The 22,129-nt window shown below is 32.6% G+C and overlaps 1 protein-coding gene across 1 annotated transcript in view; it reads left to right on the forward strand.

The window, feature by feature from the left end:
- Nucleotides 1-21,569, forward strand: part of ASZ1 (ankyrin repeat, SAM and basic leucine zipper domain containing 1) — a 52,374-nt gene extending 30,805 nt beyond the window's left edge. Inside the window, exons 5-13 of the mRNA XM_032870735.1 lie at nucleotides 6,277-6,388; nucleotides 6,919-7,053; nucleotides 8,419-8,543; nucleotides 9,408-9,483; nucleotides 10,871-10,927; nucleotides 11,834-11,943; nucleotides 17,040-17,145; nucleotides 17,943-18,056; nucleotides 21,297-21,569. Coding sequence (XP_032726626.1) covers nucleotides 6,277-6,388; nucleotides 6,919-7,053; nucleotides 8,419-8,543; nucleotides 9,408-9,483; nucleotides 10,871-10,927; nucleotides 11,834-11,943; nucleotides 17,040-17,145; nucleotides 17,943-18,056; nucleotides 21,297-21,449 — 988 coding nt within the window. The 3' untranslated portion in view covers nucleotides 21,450-21,569. The remainder of the gene's footprint in view (nucleotides 1-6,276; nucleotides 6,389-6,918; nucleotides 7,054-8,418; nucleotides 8,544-9,407; nucleotides 9,484-10,870; nucleotides 10,928-11,833; nucleotides 11,944-17,039; nucleotides 17,146-17,942; nucleotides 18,057-21,296) is intronic.
- The last annotated feature ends 560 nt before the right edge of the window (nucleotides 21,570-22,129 follow it).

Raw genomic sequence — 22,129 nt, forward strand, 5'->3', positions numbered from 1 at the left:
GAGATGAACTTTGATATACGTGTAGTTAATGGATAATATGAGACTGTCTGGGAATATGAAGTATGAGTGCTAAATAAAGAGTGGTGTCTGGAAACCAGACAAACTAAGTAAAACTCTAATAAATACTAAATTATGTCAATAAATCTAAGAATGATAGTTTACAAAGAGTTGGGAGCAACCTAAGAGGAACTTAAGAGTATTCAAAAGACCTTACCCTACTAGAGTAGAATCGTGGGAGAATTATGGCATGGTGGTGGAGGAAACCATAGTCTCATTAGGAGAAATAGGTCTTATCTAGCTTACATATTACAGGGTCATATGTTTTTTGCTAAGAGCAGAGAAAGATGATAATGGTTAATGACATTTAAAAAAAAAAAAAAGGAAAAGCAAGGATGCCTGGGAGGCTCAGTTAAGTGGCTGCATTCGGCTTGGGTAGGGTCCTGAGACCAAGCCCCATATCAGTGTCCCTGCTCTACCTCTGCTCCCACTTCCCCTGCTTATGCTCTCACTTGCTCACTCTCTTTCAAATAAATAAATAAAATCTTTTAAAAAAAGGAAAAGCAAAGTCATCAGATTTTCGAGGTGGAAAAATGTAGTGAATAGCAATTTATTGAACCAACAAAACAAATATTGTCAATGAAATTATCAGTCATTACACTAAATGAGAATGGACTGAATTTATCAACTTAGATGTTGGTTTAGAAAACAAAAGATGGCTAAACGCTACTTACAAAGAAAAAGTTGAAGAAAAAGAAATATGAAAAACCCTTTACAGGTGAAGGCAAACTCTTGGAAATCAAGATTGTCGACGTCAGATATTATTAATATTAAATACAGTAAATAGAATAAAGAACTCTGACAATAAAAGGCAAAATCAATGAAAATACAACAAGCATAAACCTGTACACACTAGACTACATGGCCCCTAAGTCCATAAATCAAAATCTATTAAATTCCAGGAGATATAGATCAAAATAAAATTATAGCAGGAAATTTCAACAGATTTCTCTCAGGCAAATCTAATATGTCTAAAATGAGTAAGGACATAGATTCATTAAAAAATACAATCAATAAACATGTAATGATGGACTATGTAAAGAAAACATCCTACCTGTATTAAATGTAAGCATGACACAAAACATAAAAACATGATTATCCTAGTTATTGTGTGGATTGGGGGTGGATGTAGAGATAGGTTAAGGTCATTATCCTCAAAGAACTTATAGTCTAGTTAAAAATAGATGCGATGAGCAAATTCATTTTGGCCTGATAGCTGAACTGATAAAACTAAGCACAAAATGCTAAGAAAACAGAGGAAAGAGGGATTGTTATCTAAGATGTGGTAGGGCTTCAAAAAACTGGGAAATGTTGGCTTTTAAGATGAAGCCTTAAAAGTATATTATGAGTAAGCCTCTTGATGAAAAAATGAAAAGACATTTCATCCAGAGTGCTATGAATATAGGACATCCAGAGGAAAGAGAAATTGGAATTCGTGCCTTGCAGATATGACCAAAGCCTGTTATTAGGATGGAGTAGGATTGCAGGTGCTAAAATGCCAGACAGAGCACTTAGCATGAAAGATGCACTTATCATATCATAGATGTAACCTTGAAATTTTTAAACAGTAAATTGACAAGATTCACAAATATGGAGGAAAAGACTAGAAACAAGGAGACAGTAATCCGTGTAAGAAATGACAAGGACCTAAACACAGAGAAAGAGAGAGAGAGAGCAAAGTAGACAGATACAAATGATGAGAAGGAGGTAAAATTCACAGGAATGCTGACTTAGATACAAAAGCACAATGAAGAGTCATGAATAAATTCCAGGTTTCTGGGTCGGGCAGTGCATGGATTGTGATGCTGTTCACAGAGGTAAGTAATAACAGAATTATGTGTGGGAGGTAAGATGGTGACTTCAGACTGGGATATGTATGTGTTGGATATGTGTTTGGTTAGGATAGCCATGTGGCAATGACAGATAAAATCTGGAGCTCAGGAGCAAAGCCTGGCCTAGAGATACAGATTCAGCAGCCATTAGTGTGCTGACAATAAAGTTAGGTGAGTAGGTGAGATCATTGAGGCCTGGTGTTTATATAGTGAAAAGGGAAAAGTGTTGAGGACAGAAGCCTTTGAAATACATACTTTTAAGTGCTAGAAAAATGTGTCCAAATAAATGTTGACCTTTGCCAAAGCAATTTTGTTAGAAGGAGCAGACAGAGCAAAATTGCAGTGATTTAAAGAGAGAATTCGAAGAGCTCTTTACAGTATATCATAGGAAATAGAAATTAATACTGAAATAAAGTTACCAGTAGCACAGATTGTTACTATGTCACTTGAGTAGACCAGTTATTATGAAGTTCTATAACTTCCCTGAAGAGTTCTTAAGATTGTTCATAAGAGTTTGTAAGATTGAATAATTCATTTAGATTTTGTTAATCAGTAACGGGCAGAAAACTACAGATGTTACAAATTTCTGTAGATATAAAACCAGTGGAAGAATTATTCTCTCCCCTCTCAGAATTGTCCATGCAACATTACTGATGTTATCAATAACTTTAATAACTCTTTAGAAGCTAAGTAATAAACCTTCTGGGTAATGTAGACACTATTACAAGAGTTCGCTGTTCCATTCAGTAAATTCAACTTTTCTTAGAAGAAACCAATGCAACATTTTTGTAACACATTTTTCAGTAGTAATCTAAAGCTTCTTAGTGAGCAAACTATGCTGGCCCAGTACTTTCCTTATCTAGGCGGAAGTAAGCATCTCTAAGAAACAATTTATGTCCATGTGATTTGAACAAAATTACCATCTCTGCTGATTTCCAAGATTCCAAGAGAAGTTGATATTTCAAACAACCTCAATTTTCTGTGAAATCTCAGAACAAATTTCAGTACAAAATCAGAAGTTTCACTTACAATTTTCAGTGATAAATTTCAAACAAATGGGACACTCACACTTTCATGTCACCTTCTCTGGATATTCCACCAGAGTGTCACTTCTTTCAGATTATGCTTTAGCCAACTTACTTTATTTAGGTTTCCAATTTTGCCATCTTGTGGAGTGAGTTTATGAAATGTATCCCATATTTCATAATCAAATACATAAAAGATTTAGAAAAAGAGAACTTGAGATTTTTGTATATCCGGATAGATTATAAAAAGTGATTTTCAGGAGATTGGGGGGGGGATAAACAATCTTATTTCAATAACACACCAACAGTGATCTTTCAACAAAAATTACTTATTTCCCAACCTGTTTTCTTATCTCTAAAGTGAGAATAAGTTCTATTTTATAAGGTGGTCTTGAGCAGTGAATGAGGTAACTGCCTAGGCCTGCATAATGATTTTGTTTCTCCAAATTAATAAGTCAATGCAGAGGTTACCAAATTTTGATGATTCTGTGTTCTAAATTGGTGTTTACATGTAAGTTGTTTTTTACATGGGTTGAACTATATGAACTAGACTTTTGTAAATTAGAAAGAAATGATATTGCCTTGTTGATTTTAATTCTATTCAGTGATGTCTTATCATGAGTTCAGCAAGGTGAAATAGTAATTGTAACTAATGTGTGTATTCCATGAGATCTTGTGTCCTGTAACCTTACTAATTCATTTATTAGTTCTAGTACTTTTTTTTGTAGATTTCATCAGATTTTCTACATAGACATACAGTGCTATCTGTGAATAAAGACAATTTTATTTATTTTTCTACCTAGGTGCCTGTTTTTTCTTGTTTTATTACACTGGCTAGATCTTGAAATACAATGTTGAATAGAAGCGATTAGAGCAGACATCTTTGTCTTGTTTCTCATCTTAGGAGGAAAGTATTCACTCTTTCACCATTAAGTATGTTAGCTATAAAGTTTTCCAGTTGAGGAAGTTCTCTTCTACTCTTACATCGCTAAGAATTTTATTAGATGTTGGATTTTGTAAAATGTTTGTTCTGCATTTATTGAGATAATCTTGTGGTTTTCTTTTTTTGGTCAAATGTCAAAACTAATCTTGCATTCTCAGGATAATTGTACTCAGTTATGATGTATTATTCTTTTTATGTATTTTTGGATTCTATTTGCCAAAATTTGTTGAGAATTTCTGCATCTGTGCTCAGTTAATATTATTGGTGTATAGTTTTCTTTCCTTGCAATGTCTTTCTCTAATTTTTGTTATTAGAGTAATTCTTGCTAATAGAATGAATTGGGAAGGATTCTGTTTCAGTTTACTCAAAGAGTTTGAGTAGAACTGGTATATTTTTTCCATTAACTGTTTGGTGGAATTCACCAGTGAAGCCATCTGGGCCTGCTGTTTTCTTCGTGGGAGGTTTTTATTTACTAATTTAAATTTTTTACAAATATAGGACTATTCAGGTTCATTATTTTTGAGTGTGCTTTGGTAGTTTGAATCTTTTGAGAAGCTTATCCATTTCATCTAAGTTTTCCAATTTATTGGCAGAAATTTGTTCATAATATTCCCTTATACTTTTAAACTATGGAGAATCTGTATTGATGTCACCTCTCTTATTCTTGATACTGTTAATTTGTGTCTTCTTTTTATCTTGATCAGTTTGGTTATATGTTTGTCAATTTTATTGATTTTCTCTTCTTACTGAGGATCTGAATAAGGTGAAGAAGTATGCAGTATGAAGGTCTAGGAAAAGGTGGAGAGAACAGCTCCTGAATAGTCCTTGGAAGGGGAAGAACTTGGCATTTTCAAAGAGAATAACCTCTGAGTGGTCAAGAGCAGAAGCATGGAGAGCAATTACAAGGCTATTGCAATAATATAGGACAGAGAAAGATGATGGTGTCTTACACTGCTTACAGTGACGAATAGAATGGTGCGAAGTGGTCAGATTCAGAACATATTATGAAGGTAGAGCCGGTAGGACCAGCTGATGACTTGTGTATGACTCCACATACAAGAGGCATAAATGGAGTCATGGAGAAGAGTCATAAATTATGCTTAGTCTTAGGCCGGAGTTATGTGGTTAATGGTAATTTTATGAAATAGGAAGATTGGAAGGAGATTTGGGCTATTACAGAGAAGGTGGGATGAAGAAAAGGCATCAAGAGGTTTAATTTAGACTTAGTGGAGAATTTGAATGTGTTGACCCATCATTTTATTCTATTGTATGTATTTCCCATGTTTTCTTAAGTTATCCAGGCAATTCACTCATTATAAAGATTTTCTGTCTAAAGCCACTATGTAGGAGATATTCAAGATAGAAGAGGCAATGCTTGACAGCTACCATAGCATATAATTTCCAATAAAACATTGAAATTTTAATAACATTATGAAATAGGAGAAAGAAGTGTGTGAATCTTTTTGTGCTAAATACATTAGTGTAAAATGATCAGATTCAGGATATACCTTATGTTAACAATCCTTATAGAGAAATTTACAGGTCATGTATGTAATGTGAGTTACCAAGATTAACTTCCTTAATGAGATTAAAACAGAATTCTGAAGTTATTTAATAATTTGTTATTCTTTTGTGAAGTGCTTTCCATATAAATCAGATATTTGAGGCAACTTAGGAAGATTGAGCCTAGAGTCCCAGACCTCCTTTAAAACAGACCAAGATACTAAGTTCAGCCCACATAGAACTAATAGAATCTTTCTAGTATCCTTTGTAATAGAAGCAGAAGCTGACTAACTTCCAGGAGGAGAGGGATTGAATCTCTATTTTGAGAAATGATACACTAGAGGGAAACCACTGTGTTCTCTCAGAAAAGTCTCAGAGAGTCTGGCTAAACTATTTAACTTCTTTCTTGATTAGACTAAAACTCTAAGACAGGGTAAAATTCTTTCAGGCTTAAACTAAAATAGAATCATAATGGACTACATCAAGAAATAAGAGAAAAATTTAAACTTTTATCTCTATTAAATGTAATAAATAAAAGCATTTAATAAGTATGAGCAGTACTGAGGGGACAGAGACCTTATTGTGTTGTTCATCACTATATTCCCAGGATGGGTACTCTGATAGTTTTCTATATTAATATGTACATTAATGAAACTTCATATTAGGAAGTATGGCTTGTTTAGTGATTTTTTAAACACATGTCTTCACTAGAGGGTGCTGTGTAAGCATTCAATACTTAAAAGTGTTTTTACATTTGCTGGGAGACTGGATTTTTAAATCATCTGATTTATTAAAAGCTTTCATTTCCTTTGCTTTCAAAACAATATTTTGGTATTGGATATGGTAAAATTCATGAAATTGAGTAGCTATTAATGGCAGCATTAACACAGATGTTTCTTTTCTTCCTCCTCTTCAGAAGACTTATGACGCCAATCATGTATGCTGCCCGAGATGGTCACCCTCAGGTTGTTGCTCTCCTTGTTGCTCATGGAGCAGAAGTTAATACCCAGGATGAGAATGGTTATACTGTGAGAACTGATTGCACAATGTTCCTTTTTATATCTTGTCATTATCAGTAGTCCACAAAAAAGTTTTTAGGAAGTAAAAATTACAGAGGGGCTGGGTTATAATTGCTGTTTGGTGCAGAAAACCGCTGAAATGAAAGAAAAAAAAAAAAAAAGAGGAATGATCTGTCTGTTTTTGTCCTCACCCTTGACAGAAGAAGCTGTAACACACAGCAAAGCCTAGGTTTGGGAGTATACATAGAATTCATTTTTTACAGAAAACAGTTCAGGGATTAGCAGATATATTATTTCATTCTCTAATACCACTTGACTACATTATTTGGTTTTATAAAATCAGTGAGCACTGGCAGTCTGCTTTGCAATTACAACTTTGGAAATATGTTTACATTATATTGTAAAATGAAGAGATTGAATCATTCTGTTAATTAACCATGTTCACTTTTTTATTGTGCCATAAATACTGTTGAAAAGTTTTCCTTTCTGTCTCATATATACTCCCTCTCTTTAAACATCTTCTTTTCCCTCACTTACAGGCTTTAACATGGGCAGCACGTCAGGGTCATAAAAATGTAGTCTTGAAGTTGCTTGAACTTGGAGCTAATAAAATGCTACAAACCAAAGATGGAAAGACACCAAGTGAGATTGCAAAAAGAAATAAACATCTAGAGGTATCCTATATATTAATTTTTCTCTGGCATGTTACATTATTATTTCAGAACTTTGTATTGTTTTGTTAGAACTTACAACTGTTCTAATGGTGTAGCTGGCTATTATTAAATGCTTAAATATGTAATCTTCCTTTGGCCAGTTAATGAAAACTTTATTTTACTAGAGTACTCACTTTTACTAAATAAGAGGCATTTATAATGTGGTAATTTAAAAGCTACATAAAGAAATAATAAAGTCTTATTCTGTCCCTAGAAATAAAATTGTAATAGACCATTTAACAATTCGAACTGGTCCAGACTTTTAAAAATTAACTAGTGTTTTGAGAAAGCTAGTAAAATGTCAAAATTTGAACATGTAATTAAAATGTTTTTTAATTTTAATTAATACATATTAAACATTTTTTAAAGATTTTATTTATTTATTTGACAGAGAGATCACAAGTAGACAGAGAGGCAGGCAGAGAGAGAGAGAGAGGGAAGCAGGCTCCCCGCTGAGCAGAGAGCCCAATGTGGGACTTGATCCCAGGACCCTGAGATCATGACCTGAGCCAAAGGCAGTGGCTTAACCCACTGAGCCACCCAAGTGTCCCCACATTAAACATTTTTAAAATTAAATCCTTTAAGCTACATTTACTCCTATACATGTGACAAGGTATATAATACAGTGATAACATATTTGGGTGGATGATCTACTGTCATTCACATATTAAAGTCAATAATAAATATTTGCCATACATTAAATCACTTTATTGATACAAACTTTTAGTCTGAATAGTAAAGCTTTTGGCCAAAGGCCTGTAATTTCTAAGCAAGGATATAATACAGTATAACTATGTAAAACTAAGATATAGTTCAAGAGCTTCTAAACCTGAGTTTCTGAATTTGAAAGCATGTAACATTCCATAAGTTCCATCACATAATCAGACCATGCCACTTTTACTGCATGGAAAATAACTTTCTCTATATTTTAAGCAATCTGATAAACATGCCTTTCATTTTCTAACTCAAATCTGCATTTCCAAAATTATTCTAGAGTAATTACTAATTACTGACATAATCACTAATTACTAATGTGAAACTTCAAAAAGAAATCTATTGTTTTTCTTCTAAGCTTTGAAAATTTGGAAAATTTAATTAGTTTACTGCATTATTAAATTTAGGGTAGATGACACTGAATTTGACATGTTAAATATATGAACATCAGAGATTATTTTGTGTTATAAATTGTTTTTTAAAGAGATCTGATTTTGTGTTCTGGCTGATTATGTGACACAACCCTGACTTATTAAAAAGCTAGATTCTAAGTGTAGGTGATGGTATATAATAATGTTAACTATATTTGAATGGCTTGTTAACTTTTTGCAGATCTTCAATTTTCTTTCTTTAACTTTAAATCCATTGGAGGGAAAGCTTCAACAGCTAACTAAAGAAGAGACTATCTGTAAACTATTGACAACAGATTCTGATAAAGAGAACGATCACTTATTTAGGTAAATAACATGTTTTCATCCAATAAAATATCTATAAATAAGTAAAAAGGATGCATGTCTCTAGCTTTAGTAAATACGATGACATTTAAAGTATATTTTACACTTTTGCAAGCATTTTTTCATATCACTGAGAAATGTCTGGATTTTAAAAATGCTTTTTTCTCCAGAATTTTAGAAAAATTTTATGTATGTGTACTAACAGTAATGAGAATAATTTCTGACTTTAAATAAAATAACAACAATGAAATTTATCTCTTTTTTTTTAAATTTTTTAAAAATTTTATTTATTTATTTGACAGTAGGCAGAGAGGCAGGCAGAGAGAGGGGAAAGCAGGCTCCCTGCTGAGCAGAGAGCCAGATGTGGGGCTCGATCCCAGGACCCTAAGATCATGACCTGAGCTGAAAGCAGAGGCTTAACACACTGAGCCACCAAGGCGCCCCTACAGTGAAATTTATTTCTAAAAAAAGTCTAAGATTACATTTTTTTTTAGTGTTCAAACTAGACTGCATCTTGCTTTCTAATTCTTTTTAGCAAATTTCTGACTTTATAAGCTAAAATTAAAAATACATTGTTTACTAAACACACTTCACTACATGGCCACAAAATTGTCTCTGCTTTCCCACATTTACAATTATTAAATCTTTACTTTCTACAATTAAAGAGATTTTCATGTATAGATACCTTGCAAGGAACATACATATAGGCAACTGTTTTACTGTCATCGTTTTCTCTGTTTACTTAGATCTTCACTCAAGAAACTTCCTAATTTCTTTGATATAACATAGGTCTAGTGTGTAAATTTGCAACTATGATTGTGCACTTACAGTCTATTCTGAAATTAACATTTCTATAAATATGTATAGTTCATATACAGCATTTGGAGATCTGGAAATATTTTTACATGGTCTTGGACTTGAACATATGACAGATTTATTAAAGGTAAGATCTTGTGTGAGATACGTTGATATGCTTATTTGTTAACTAAATATTAATTCATAAGCATGCTGATATCAAAGTGCCAAGTACACTTTTCTCCATAATTTATAATAGATCCCATTTTAAACTTACAAACATTTGAAAATGTATTATTCTAGAAATTTATATAAATTTGAATCTGGCTGGAATAAACAGCTTTTACTCACTGCCTGAAACCTTACAGAACTCCTCCTTATACTTTTTTTTTTTTTAAAGATTTTATTTATTTATTTGACAGAGATCACAAGTAGGCAGAGAGGCAGGCAGAGAGAGCAAGAGGAGGAAGCAGGCTCCCTGCTGCAGAGAGCCCGATGTGGGGCTCGATCCCAGGACCCTGGGATCATGACCTGAGCTGAAGGCAGAGGCTTTAACCCACTGAGCCACGCAGGCGCCCCTCCTCCTTATACTTTTAAGCCCTTAGTTTGTTTTTACAGTTTCTGATCTTCCCAAATAGAATATTAGAAGCATGATTTTCAGTCAAACAAATCTGGTATCAGATTCTTGCTGTAATGATTAACTGAAATATGTTACTTAAATCTCTTTTTTCATAAGGATGATAATACCTAGTTTAGGATTGTCATAGAGATTAAATTAGATCATATGCCTAGCATTGTTATAGATACTTTGGGTATGTATTATGGGGTTTGAATAGATGACAGTTATCAGCATTTAGCTGATATGAAGCAGTAAAGCACTATTTGAGATAAGCTCTCTTTAGGAATATACACACTCTTGTTTAGGTAGTTCAGAACTGGGCTTCATTTTATAATCTTGAAACTTGTTTTTTTTTTAAGATTTTATTTATTTATTTGACAGAGGGAGATCATAAGTAGGCAGAGAGACAGGCAGAGGTAGGGGGAAGCAGGCTCCCTCCTGAGCCCCAATGTGGGGCTCGATCCCAGGACCCTGAGATCATGACCTGAGCTGAAAGCAGAGGCTTAGCTTACTGAGCCACCGAGGTGCCCCTTGAAACTTCTTCCTATTTGAGAAATACTGAGTAAAACTAAATGTTATTGATTACTTAATATACAAGTAGAAATTTAAAAATATTCATAAAATATAATGTCAATCAAATTTTATAAAACTCTTTCTACTTATGTGAGGAGATATGTTATGATTTTCTTTGAATCTGGGAAACTGGCTATGTTTGTACTTTTTTAGGTAATTATATATATATATAATGAACTCTACTGTCTACCCAGTAGAATAGTTCTATACCTACATATCCTATTCCCTTTTAGAACTGAAAGTTATTTAGGAGGGTAGCATGTAACTGACTAATTTAGGACAGTTGCCTACTTCCCTTTCTAATGTATTTGTATCAAAATGTTGCATTTTTTCTATTCTACAGGAAAGAGATATAACCTTAAGACACCTTTTGACCATGAGGAAAGATGAATTTACAAAGGTTAGTGTCAGTTTCAAAAACTCCATTCGTTCATATTTTAAGAATTCTGGAGCTTTTATTTTCTATTTTAAAAATCCTAGAGGTACAGACTGTAAATTATCTTTTGATAGGTTTTTTATTAGATATGATTATGAATAACGTCTTTAAAATCTTCTGTTACAGTATGAATTTGCTTTTTTCTTCAGATTAATCATGGCATCTCAACTAAAACTGCTGCTTCATTTCTAAATCTGAAATAGTTTTATAAAACAATTTACTCAGAAATAAGAGGTGGCTTTTTTTGTACATAGGTATGCATATGTGTCCTCCAAATACTGCCTTTTGCTAGGTTCTCAAAAAGATCAAGACCTATTATTTTGCCATCTAGTATTATTAAGTAACAATTTGAAAATAAGCTTGGGAAATACTAGAGATACTTTAATAGAATACCTGAAAAGTAATCATCTTCCTCCATGAATACATTGGAAACTTGAAATCTTCAGTATTACAATAAGTCAAAATAAACATACTACTTAGCTTAATCCAGGAGAGAAAATTTAGTTAGTTAGCATTAAAAGTAAAGACAAAAGAAGACATAAGCCTTATTTAATCACGATAATATTTTGAATAATGCTTTGAAGGAAAAATTGTTTTACTGTGGTGGTTTTGGAAATTTTAATGTCTTGTAATTTGCTTTTAGAATCCAGTTTTGAAAAAAATTGGTTATAGTCACTAGATATCTTTTTAATGATGTAACCTTGTCAGTCACAAGTAAAAGTAAACTATTTTTCAGTGTGTTTCTTACTTGTTTCTTACTTGTTTTTTCAAGATGTGAATTAATCAAGTAGAAAACTTCTTTAGTAATATTGAATATTAAATTACTCAAGTATGACTATCCTGTTGCACCTTAAAATTATTTTTACTTAGAATGGAATTACCAGTAGAGATCAGCAAAAAATTCTGGCTGCTCTTAAAGAACTAGAGGTAGAAGAGATAAAATTTGGAGAATTACCTGAAGTGGCAAAGTTGGAAATCAGGTAAAATTAACACTAATATTGTTTAGAATCAGCTGTTCTTAAAAAAGAACTAAAATGTTTAATTTTCATAGTTTCTGAGTCCTTTTACTTGATAGTCATTTTCCCAATGAAACGGATAGTTCATTTTACAATATATTGTGTTCTGAAGTAGGAGGTACTTTATAACATCAATTTTTATAAAGTCATTTTACCAAAAAGCAAAACAGTGCATCTTCTTGTTAACTCAGTTAGAAACATTCTTTTATTTTTTCATTGCCTTTTGTTAAATGAACTATATGAGATATGAGATCCCATGCTTTTTATAGTAAAGCTCAAATTCTTTTTAAATCATTTCAGGTGTCAAGTTGAAAATTCAGAGTAGTAATTTTTTCACAGGGCAATAAGAAAGTATTTGCAGTGTAGTTCAGCTGTGTTTTCAGCCTTACTTTTTAAGGAATTATGTTGCCAATATATAAAGCTCAGTTTCAATATTATAAACATGTCAAGCACTGATTATTAGTAATATTAGTAATCTAAAACCATTTTAAAAATAATTATATTTTTTTTATTAATATTTTGTGGGGCAGTAAATTGCTTAACTTTTTAAGTGAAATAATTAAGAATTACAGGAAATTGCAAAGAGATGTTCAGGAAGATCCCATGCATTCTTTACTCAGTCTTGCCCAGTACTAATATCTTGTATAACTGTAGTACAATACTAAAACCAGAAAACTGACATATGTGATACAATCCACATAGCTTATTTGTAGTTCACCAGTTAAATATGTGTTCATTTGTATGTATATGTATAGCTTTATTTAGTCTTATCTCATGTGTATCTTCATGTAACTACTGCCACAATCAGTATACTTACTACCATAAATCTCCTTCACACTACTCCCTTATAGACAGACCATCCCCCCAATCCCTAACAACCAATAATTTGTTGTCCATCTTGATAATGATATTATTCGTGAATGTTACCTAAATGGAATCATACAGTATGCATCCTTTTTTGATTTGCTTTTTTCACTCATCTTAATTCCCATAAGTTTTATCTAAGTTCTATCTTATAAAATATACTTACAAATGCAGTACTATCAGCACTAATGTATCCTGTCTAAAAGTAACATTGCAACTATAATGAACATTGCAACTAAAATAAACATAAACATATATAAAAATAAATGATAGATGTCCACATTTTAGTATTTAGGGAAGTTTTCCATGGGATAGTTTAGATGATCCAGATTTCTATCAAAAGCTTCTTGCAAGATTGAATTATTTCTCTTAACTTTTTCCTTATAATAAGATGATCTTTATTCAAAATAATGCCTCAATATTCTTTCATAATAATATTATAACTCTTAAATATTTCAACATTTTTAAATATTTTAAAGGATTTCAGTTGTGAGAACTTAAAACTTCTTGAATCTCTGTTACTTTTCTTAATTTTTTTTAACTTATTGTCTCCGTGAAGGAATATTTTAGGTTCTATATGAACTAAATTGGAAATTAAAATTTTTAATGTAACTTATTTATATGATGACAGAGTTGACTGTATGAATTTACTTTGTGGAATTTAATAGACAAGAATGTGCAGAATCCTGAATGGTTCACTTATTAAAACTGCTGGATTTTTAAAAAATATAACTGGCAAACATATATTCCAGGAATTTGACCTTGTTATTAAATCACAGACTTGTTTACATGCTGTTATGAAAAAGGTTTTACTTCCCATTTGTTCAAAGTCATTCTTTAAAGAAGAAATTAGTCATTAAGTCATAAGAAAACTAACAGCAGGAAAAGTTGAACTGATTGATTATAATCTTCTGGTAATGTGACTTCAACAATCTAGCTACTGATTTATAATACTTCCATGTGTTAAATTTTCTAAAATAGTCTGTTACAAGAACACATGCATAGTACATTTACTTTTTTCTACACTTAGCATTACTATGTTTGCAGAATTAGAGAATGCAATTTAAAAATAATAACTATTCCGTTACTACCTTGACATATTTTGAACTGAAATAGTAAGCTTTCATCCATATCTTGACATTTTTTATGTCCAGACCTTTTCTCTGAGCCTACCTGACATTTACTCAAATATATCAAAAACATCTCATAACTCTGTCCATTAAGGAAACTATTTTTCCTTTAAAAAGAAGATATAGAATTTATGCAAAAATATATTGTTCCCATCTATTATTTATAAACATTCCAAAATTAGAAACTCTAAATATTTAACATCAGGGGAATGGTTGAATTACATTGCATTAATATATTCTATTCTGTCCTTCAAATTATTTTAAGACTTTAAAAAATACTCATAAGTATAAAAGGCAAAGATGAAGTGGAGTATGAGGTATGATACCAGTTGTATAAATGCATGTGAAAAATACTGGAAGAAAATGTGTGCTATAAGGAAATACTCTAGCAGAGTGCCCTCCTTAATACCCACCACCAGGCTTACCCAACCTCCCAGCTACCTCCCCTCCAAAACCCTCAGTTTGTTTCTCAGAGTCTACGTTCTCTCATAGCTTGTCTCCCCCTCCGATTTCCCCCAACTCACTTCTCTCTATCTCCCAGTGTCTTCTGTATTATTCCTTATGCTCCACAAGTAAGTGAAACCGTATGATAATTGACTCTTTGCTTGACTTATTTGACTCAGCATAATCTCCTCCAGTCCCATCCATGTTGATACAAAAGTTGGGTATTCATCCTTTCTGATGGAGGCATAATACTCCATTGTAGATAAGGACCATATCTTCTTTATCCATTCTTCTGTTGAAGGGCATCTTGGTTCTTTCCACAATTTGGCCACTGTGGCCATTGCTGCTGTGAACATTGGAGTGCAGATGGCCCTTCTTTTAACTACATCTGTATCTTTGAGGTAAATACTCAAAAGTGCAGTTGCAGGGTCATAAGGTAGCTCTATTTTTAATTTCTTAAGGAATCTCCACACTGTTTTCCAAAGTGGTTCCACCAACTTGCATTCCCCCAGCAGTGTAAAAGGGTTCCCCTTTCTCCATATCCTCTCCAATACTTGTTTTTTCCTGTCTTGTTGATTTTGGCCATTCTAACTGGATAAGGTGGTATCTCAGTGTTTTGATTTGAATCTCCGTGATGGCTAATGATGATGAACATTTTTTCATGTCTGTTAGCCATTTGTATGTCTTCTTTGGAGAAGTGTCTGTTCATGTCTTCTGCCCATTTTTTGATGTTATTATCTGTTTTGTTTGTGTTGAGTTTGAGGAATTCTTTATAGATCATTATAGATCAGCCCTTTGTCTGTACTGTCTTTTGTGAATATCTTCTCCCATTCCATGGTTTGCCTTTTGTTTTGTTGACTGTTTCCTTCGCTGTGCAGAAGCTTTTTATCTTGATGAAGTCCCAGAAGTTCATCTTTGCTTTTGTTTCCTTTGCCTTTGGAGACACATCTTGAAAGAAGTTGCTCTGGCCGATGTCAAAGAGGTTACTGCCTATGTTCTCCTCTAGGATTTTGATAGATTCCTGCCTTATGTTGAGGTCTTTTATCCATTCCGAGTTTATCTTTGTGTATGGTGTGAGAGAATGGTTGAGTTTCATTCTTCTACACATAGCTGTCCAATTTTCCCAGCACCATTTATTGAAGAGACTGTCTTTTTTCCACTGTATATTTTTTCCTGCTTTGTCGAAGATTAGTTGACCATAGAGTTGAGGGTCCATATCTGGGCTCTCTACTCTGTTCCACTGGTCTATATGTCTGTTTTTGTGCCACTACCATGCTGTCTTGGTGATCACAGCTTTGTAGTAAAGCTTGAAATCAGGCAACGTGATACCCCTGTTTTGTTTTTCTTTTTCAACATTTCCTTAGCGATTTGGGGTCTCTTCTGGTTCCATACAAATTTTAGGATTGTTTGTTCCAGCTCTTTGAAGAATGCCGGTATAGATTGTTCTGGGCAGTATAGACATGTTAACAATGTTTATTCTTCCGAACCATGAGCATGGAATGCTCGTCCATCTTTTTGTGTCTTCTTTAATTTCTTTCATAAGTGTTCTGTAGTTCCTCGAGTACAGATCCTTTACCTCTTTGGTTAGGTTTATTCCCAGATATCTTATGGTTCTTGGTGCTAAATTTTATCCCAATACTTAACTTCACACTTTTAAAACATGGCCTGTTGTTTTAATTTACACCGTGTCATACTGCAGTAAGAAATAACTTTTGTCATCCCAGAAAGTTGCTTTGTGCCTCTTTTTAATCCATCCCAATTAAAAATAAAATAAATAAAAATAAAAGCACTACACTTAAAAAAATAACTTCTAAATGATTTATAATAACAAAATTTATTTCTTGAGCACATGTGTCATGGCTGCGCCCGAAATGGATCTCCTTCTTATTATTATTCTGAGAATAGGCTGGAGAAACAGCCCCACCCAGGACATGTTGCTCTTATGGCACAGGGAAAAGAGAGATATATTCTAACAGGAGGTGTATTGTAGAGTTCTGTGGTGGGGAGGGGGCAGCCATTCACACAGTATATGATGAATGCATACTATAGGGTTGCGATTTTTACAACATGTTTGGCAATATTCAGTGGCCCTGAAAATCATGCATCACAAGAAGGCTATGTATTTTCCTTTATTCATTAAGACTGTATAAATTTATATTCAAGTACCATCTCTGTGAAGCATTACAAATTCTCTATTCCCATTATACTAAGTTCATTATCTCCAAGTTTTAGATGTCTCAACTATAAGCTAATGTTAACATCCGCCTTATAGGAGTTGTAGGGAGGAATTAAAGAATGGTAAATGTAAAATAACCAGTGCATGCCTTCATGTAATAGGTATCAATATTGATACTTTTATATTCCTTCTTTATATGTGCCTTTGAATAATGAGATTATAATTCTGTGTCTACCTCTCCTGCTGAAGCTCGAGATCCTCAAGATTGGAGACTTGTTTTCTTTGTATACCCAATGTCTAATTCATAGCTAATACATATTAGCTATTCTATAAATATTTTTAAAGAATATAGTAAATATTATGACTAGACATTGAGTAACTAACCCAGTAATATGAAGTAAATTGCTCATATTAGTGATTCCTACTTGTTTGTTTCCTCTCTTTAGTGGTGATGAGTTCCTCAACTTTCTTCTGAAATTAAACAAACAGTGTGGCCATTTAATAACAGCTGTACAGAATATCATAACTGAGTTGCCTGTAAATTCTCACAAGGTATTCTATAAAACTTGTTAAGAAAAGTATGAGTGCTGAAGAACATTCCAGATAAGTTAATGATAATTCTCTAAACAGTGGTCTGGTAAAATTGTAAGTCACAAAAAATGTAAATAAGTCAATATGTTTAATTATTACTCTTTATATACTAATTAATTGAAGAACTGTGTTCAAGTAAAGGAAAATGAGTTAGACCAAAAATTAAACTGATCTGTGTATTGAGCTTAACATTTCTTAAAGGGAATATAGTTGTTTAAAATATAAAGTGACAGGAGACCCAACTGAAAGTTGAAACAAAACAATGTGTTGAGTGTTATTAAAAACCATATCAATATAAGGTTTGTTAATGAAGGAAAAGTTAAATAGAGAAAGTGTAAGTGACCTGTAAAAGCAAACTTTTTTTGTAGAGTTTTTCATGTGATTTGGTTTTAACTATTTGTTTATAGTGAAAAATACTTAATGCACTTGTTTTCCTCTGATTTTTATGTAACTGTAATATAAGAGTCTTATCATTCTTAAAACCTTCATGAATTTATTTGTTCACCATAAATTCTATTATTACTAAATATTAGTCTCCATAAAGTCATATATACATATATTTTATAAATGTATTCAAGAAACTGATGTGACTATATAAAATCACTAACTTCTTTTTGGCATCAGAATTTATCCTGAACAAAAAATGCTTTTCAGTTTCATAATTTAATGGGTGAGAATACTGTGTAATTTTTGTAGATACAAAGTTATAAACCATCATTTCCCATTCTTTAAAATGTGACTTTTGAAAATATTCACAGATAGTACTAGAATGGGCTTCTCCCCGGAATTTTACTTCAGTTTGTGAAGAACTGGTTAGTAATGTTGAAGATTTGAGTGAAGAGGTCTGCAAACTAAAAGATTTAATTCAGAAGGTATGTATTTAATATTTTAAAAGGGGAAATGATATACAAATAATATGTCAGATGATGAAGCAGTTCTGACAAGAGCAACTTAAGCTCCCACTAGACAAGTGGAAAAAGGAAAGAAAGAATGAAGAAATATAAGAAACAAAGTTTGTGGGTTATTACAGGAATGCAGACTAAAAGAACAATATCTATGATTTTCATCTTTTAAATTAGCAAGGTAGAATGCATCACCATACCCATTACTGGGTATTCACCAAGTTGCTATTTTCATGTGAGACTGATGTCACAATGCCTTTCAGAAACAGTTTGGAAAGATGTGCCAAGGACCGTAAAAATATTTGTATCTATCAATAATTTAATGATTCCAAAATTGTATGTGCCATAATGTCCTATACCAGGAGAATGATTTAACCAATTATGGTACACCCATTTGTTATAATGATATGCAGCCAAAAAAATATAATGAAAATCAAGTATCACCATGTTAAAGATGTGAAATTATATTCTTTCTTACATATAAATACACAGATGAAAAATTATGAAAATGACATGTTTATCAGTTCTGTTGATGAGATAGATTTTTAGATGAAATATTCTATTTTCTAGACTTTCTTAAAGAGTATGGGCTTATTTTGGTGGTGTTTCTGTATTCATATAGAACCATATATCTGGATTTAAGGACAGATGATTTTCCCCTCTCTTAAGAAAATTGGCTATAACAAGATCTAAGTTGCTGAAATCGGGAACTCTGTTGAAGATATGTAATAAAGGAAAACATTTTCATTTGACTCAAGAACTCACTTCTGAATTCTCCTAGTCTATTTAATAAATATCTTTGGCATCTATAACTTTTTTATGAAATAGCTGAAGTGAATGTCAGATTATTCTTTAAATTTGTGTAGGTTCAACCCATAAGTCATTTGATATTTTCATCAATATTTTATCAAAAAAAGTTCTTCTCAAAATCAACTTTATACATGTTCCAGGTAATTTGTCATCCTAGCTATGACCATGTGTTCAATTAAAGGAGTCTTTTTTAAAAGTGAGTAGAAAATGGTGAAGCAAATTTTACAAAATAATAAGGGAATAAATAAATTTTAAATGGGCCAAATGAGCAGTATATCTCAGAATTCTTGTAGACAATACCTCCTTTCTAGAGAAAGAGGCATCTTACAAGTTGTATTATCTCTGACATTCATTCATTCACAATCATAAGAGTGTCTACTGTATGTCCGGCAACTGTGCTACCCATTAGTCTCCTAACTACACTCCTTCCACTTTTGTGTTCCTTTAATCCATACCACTCTTCAAACAAACTTTCTCATATAAAAATCTAATTTTCTACTTTCTGAACTTGTTGACAACCTGAGAATTATAGCACCAATCATCTTCACTACCTTCATCATCTTGAAGAAGTGAAGGAAAATCGTATTGATTTTATGTAGCATGGTATTTTTCATGAAGATCCAGGGGAAATTTGGATGGACTATGTAAAGATACTTCCTGCAAAGCATCATCCTTTAATGTTTAGTGTAGGAAATTCCCCCCAGACATCTTTCCTCAGGACTGGTAATTATTTGTTTTCTCCAAGATGAACTAAAAACATTTGGGGAGGAGGAAGAAGACTGAGATGAAATAAGAGAGAGGGGACAGGTTTTTCCTAAAGGAATAAAATTAAGAAGCACTGTTTTAGGGGTGACTTTGACTCTAAAACATAAATAATTCAATCAGGTACCATGATACTTATTTTAATAATGTGTACCTATAAGGAGAAATCTTAGCTTTCTTTAGCTAAACATAAAGTCTTTTTTCTATGGCCTTCTCTACCTTAAATTTATATATTTCTATATAAGAACCAGACTTGAAAATACATTTATTGGTTTATAATAATGGCAGATACAGTTCTTTGGTCAGGAAAGTCTTAATTTTTGAACAAGCTTTATATTGGTTTTTCTGGATTAGCCTAAAGTAGTAATCACCATGAGATTTGATTTAGGGAACTGTGAAGGCTTCCAGATTTGGGAATATGCTATTATGCCTGTTAAGCTTATGATACTTCAGTTTACCAATACTAACTGAAGCAAATTTTTTAAAAATATGAGTTACCATACTTAATTGTATGGAGATAACAAAGAGAGAGGGTAGGAGAGGTCAAGGCTAGACTTTAACACCACATCACTCTCTTTCAAAGCAACACACTGACAGGCTCCTGTCAGAAAGGGTCATTCTAAGTAATTGGTTAATAAAAGGAATGGCTGTCTCAGGATTCAGTAAATGGAGCATCAGTGTCAAAAAGGAATCTGTTACTGAATGAAGCCATTTGGAAGTCAGGCCAAGACTACAGTATTAAGGAGATTGGCATTGAAGTCTGTTTTCTGCTATAAATTTAAAATTAATTTTGCAAGCTTTTTAAATTAAATATTTACACTGTAGATTTTAGATGTAGTTATTCTTGCTAATGTTGAAAATATTTATGTCACCACTCTAGCCCAGTATGTTTCTAGTATATATCACTCTATAAATGTGCCTGATTCTTTTTATCTTTTGAAGATCTTTTGGCTTCTGCTCATTCTCCTTCTTCTGCTCCTCCCCCATCAACTATCTCTCTCTCTCCTTTCTCTCTCTCCTACACATACACACAACCCACACACATGGTTGGGGGGCCTTCTTTAGCAACAGACTTCTGTAGGAGTATTCAGAAACTGACTGAGTCATGTGCTTTCCTTGCTAAGAAGTCCTAAAGGAGCCACTTAACTTTTTGTTAGTATTTGTTCCTACAATTATATTTAAATAAAAGATTAAACTTCTAGCAATAGCATCAAATCCTCAAGTTTTTGATAAATTTCATGTATTGTAGGTAAACTATAAGAATGGTTTACTTTTTTGTTAAGAAATCATTTAATATTTAAATACAGAGGGAAAAATCACAATTGTCATTGCTTGTAGGTAAAAATACAAATATTCAAGGAACTTTATCTCTTGATAAAAAAATAAACCATGATTTTAAAATGTAATAATCTATCAAAGCGTTTATTCTTAATGTGAAAATAATTCACCATGATGGGATCCTCGGCAAAAAAGACGGTTTTTTAAGACGTATGTGTTCACTTTAAATCTTCCATGGAAATCTTGCATTGGCTGCCTCTACATCAACTGAATTAACATGGATATTTTATTTTTAAAAATCAAAGATATTTTCAGTGTACTGTACATTAACTCTTTTCATTTTCTTATACTACATATTAGTTGCAAAATGAGCGAGAAAATGATCCAACTCACATTCCATTAATGGAAAAAGTATCAACATGGAATAGCAAAATTTTGAAGAGGACGGCTATTGCAGTATGCGGATTTGGGTTTCTTCTTTTTGTTTGCAAGCTAACCTTCCAGAGAAAATAACCATAACATTTGTTTTGAATAATGTATGTATAATTCAAATTACCTACGAATGTTGCTTTTATCTATTTCTGGCACAGTATAACTACATTATTTGCTGATACTCCATAGGAGAAATTATGATTGCATAGAGCAAAAAGTTTCTTTAGAAGATGGTTTGTCAGAGGGCGCCTGGGTGGCTCAGTGGGTTAAGCCGCTGCCTTCGGCTCAGGTCATGATCTCAGGGTCCTGAGATCGAGTCCCACATCAGCAGGGAGCCTGCTTCCCTCTCTCTCTCTGCCTGCCTCTCTGTCTACTTGTAATCTCTCTCTGTCAAATAAATAAATAAAATCTTTAAAAAAAAATAAAAGAAGATGGTTTGTCAGTTTGAGTTAAAAACATCATTTGCTATACTGTTATGTTAATTTTGATCAAGTAGTAAATTACAAGTGATTCTCAAGTTTGATTCTATGATTCTAAATCACATTCAAAATAAAAGTTTTATCTAATATTCTTTGACATTTAAAAGCAGTGTGTTCCTGTTTTTTAACTGTAGAGAACAAACAGGTGGCTGCCAGAGATGGGTGGGAGATGGGGGAAATAGTTGATGGGGCCTAACCAAGGCACTTATGATGAAAAAAATAAAATAATTAAAAAAAAATGTTCCTTTGTCACAGTGAATCTTAACAGAATTTGTAAAATGT

The sequence above is a fragment of the Lontra canadensis genome, unplaced genomic scaffold (assembly GCF_010015895.1).
Source record: "Lontra canadensis isolate GAN:19392208 unplaced genomic scaffold, GSC_riverotter_1.0 scaffold2, whole genome shotgun sequence".
Classification (NCBI taxonomy): domain Eukaryota; kingdom Metazoa; phylum Chordata; class Mammalia; order Carnivora; family Mustelidae; genus Lontra; species Lontra canadensis.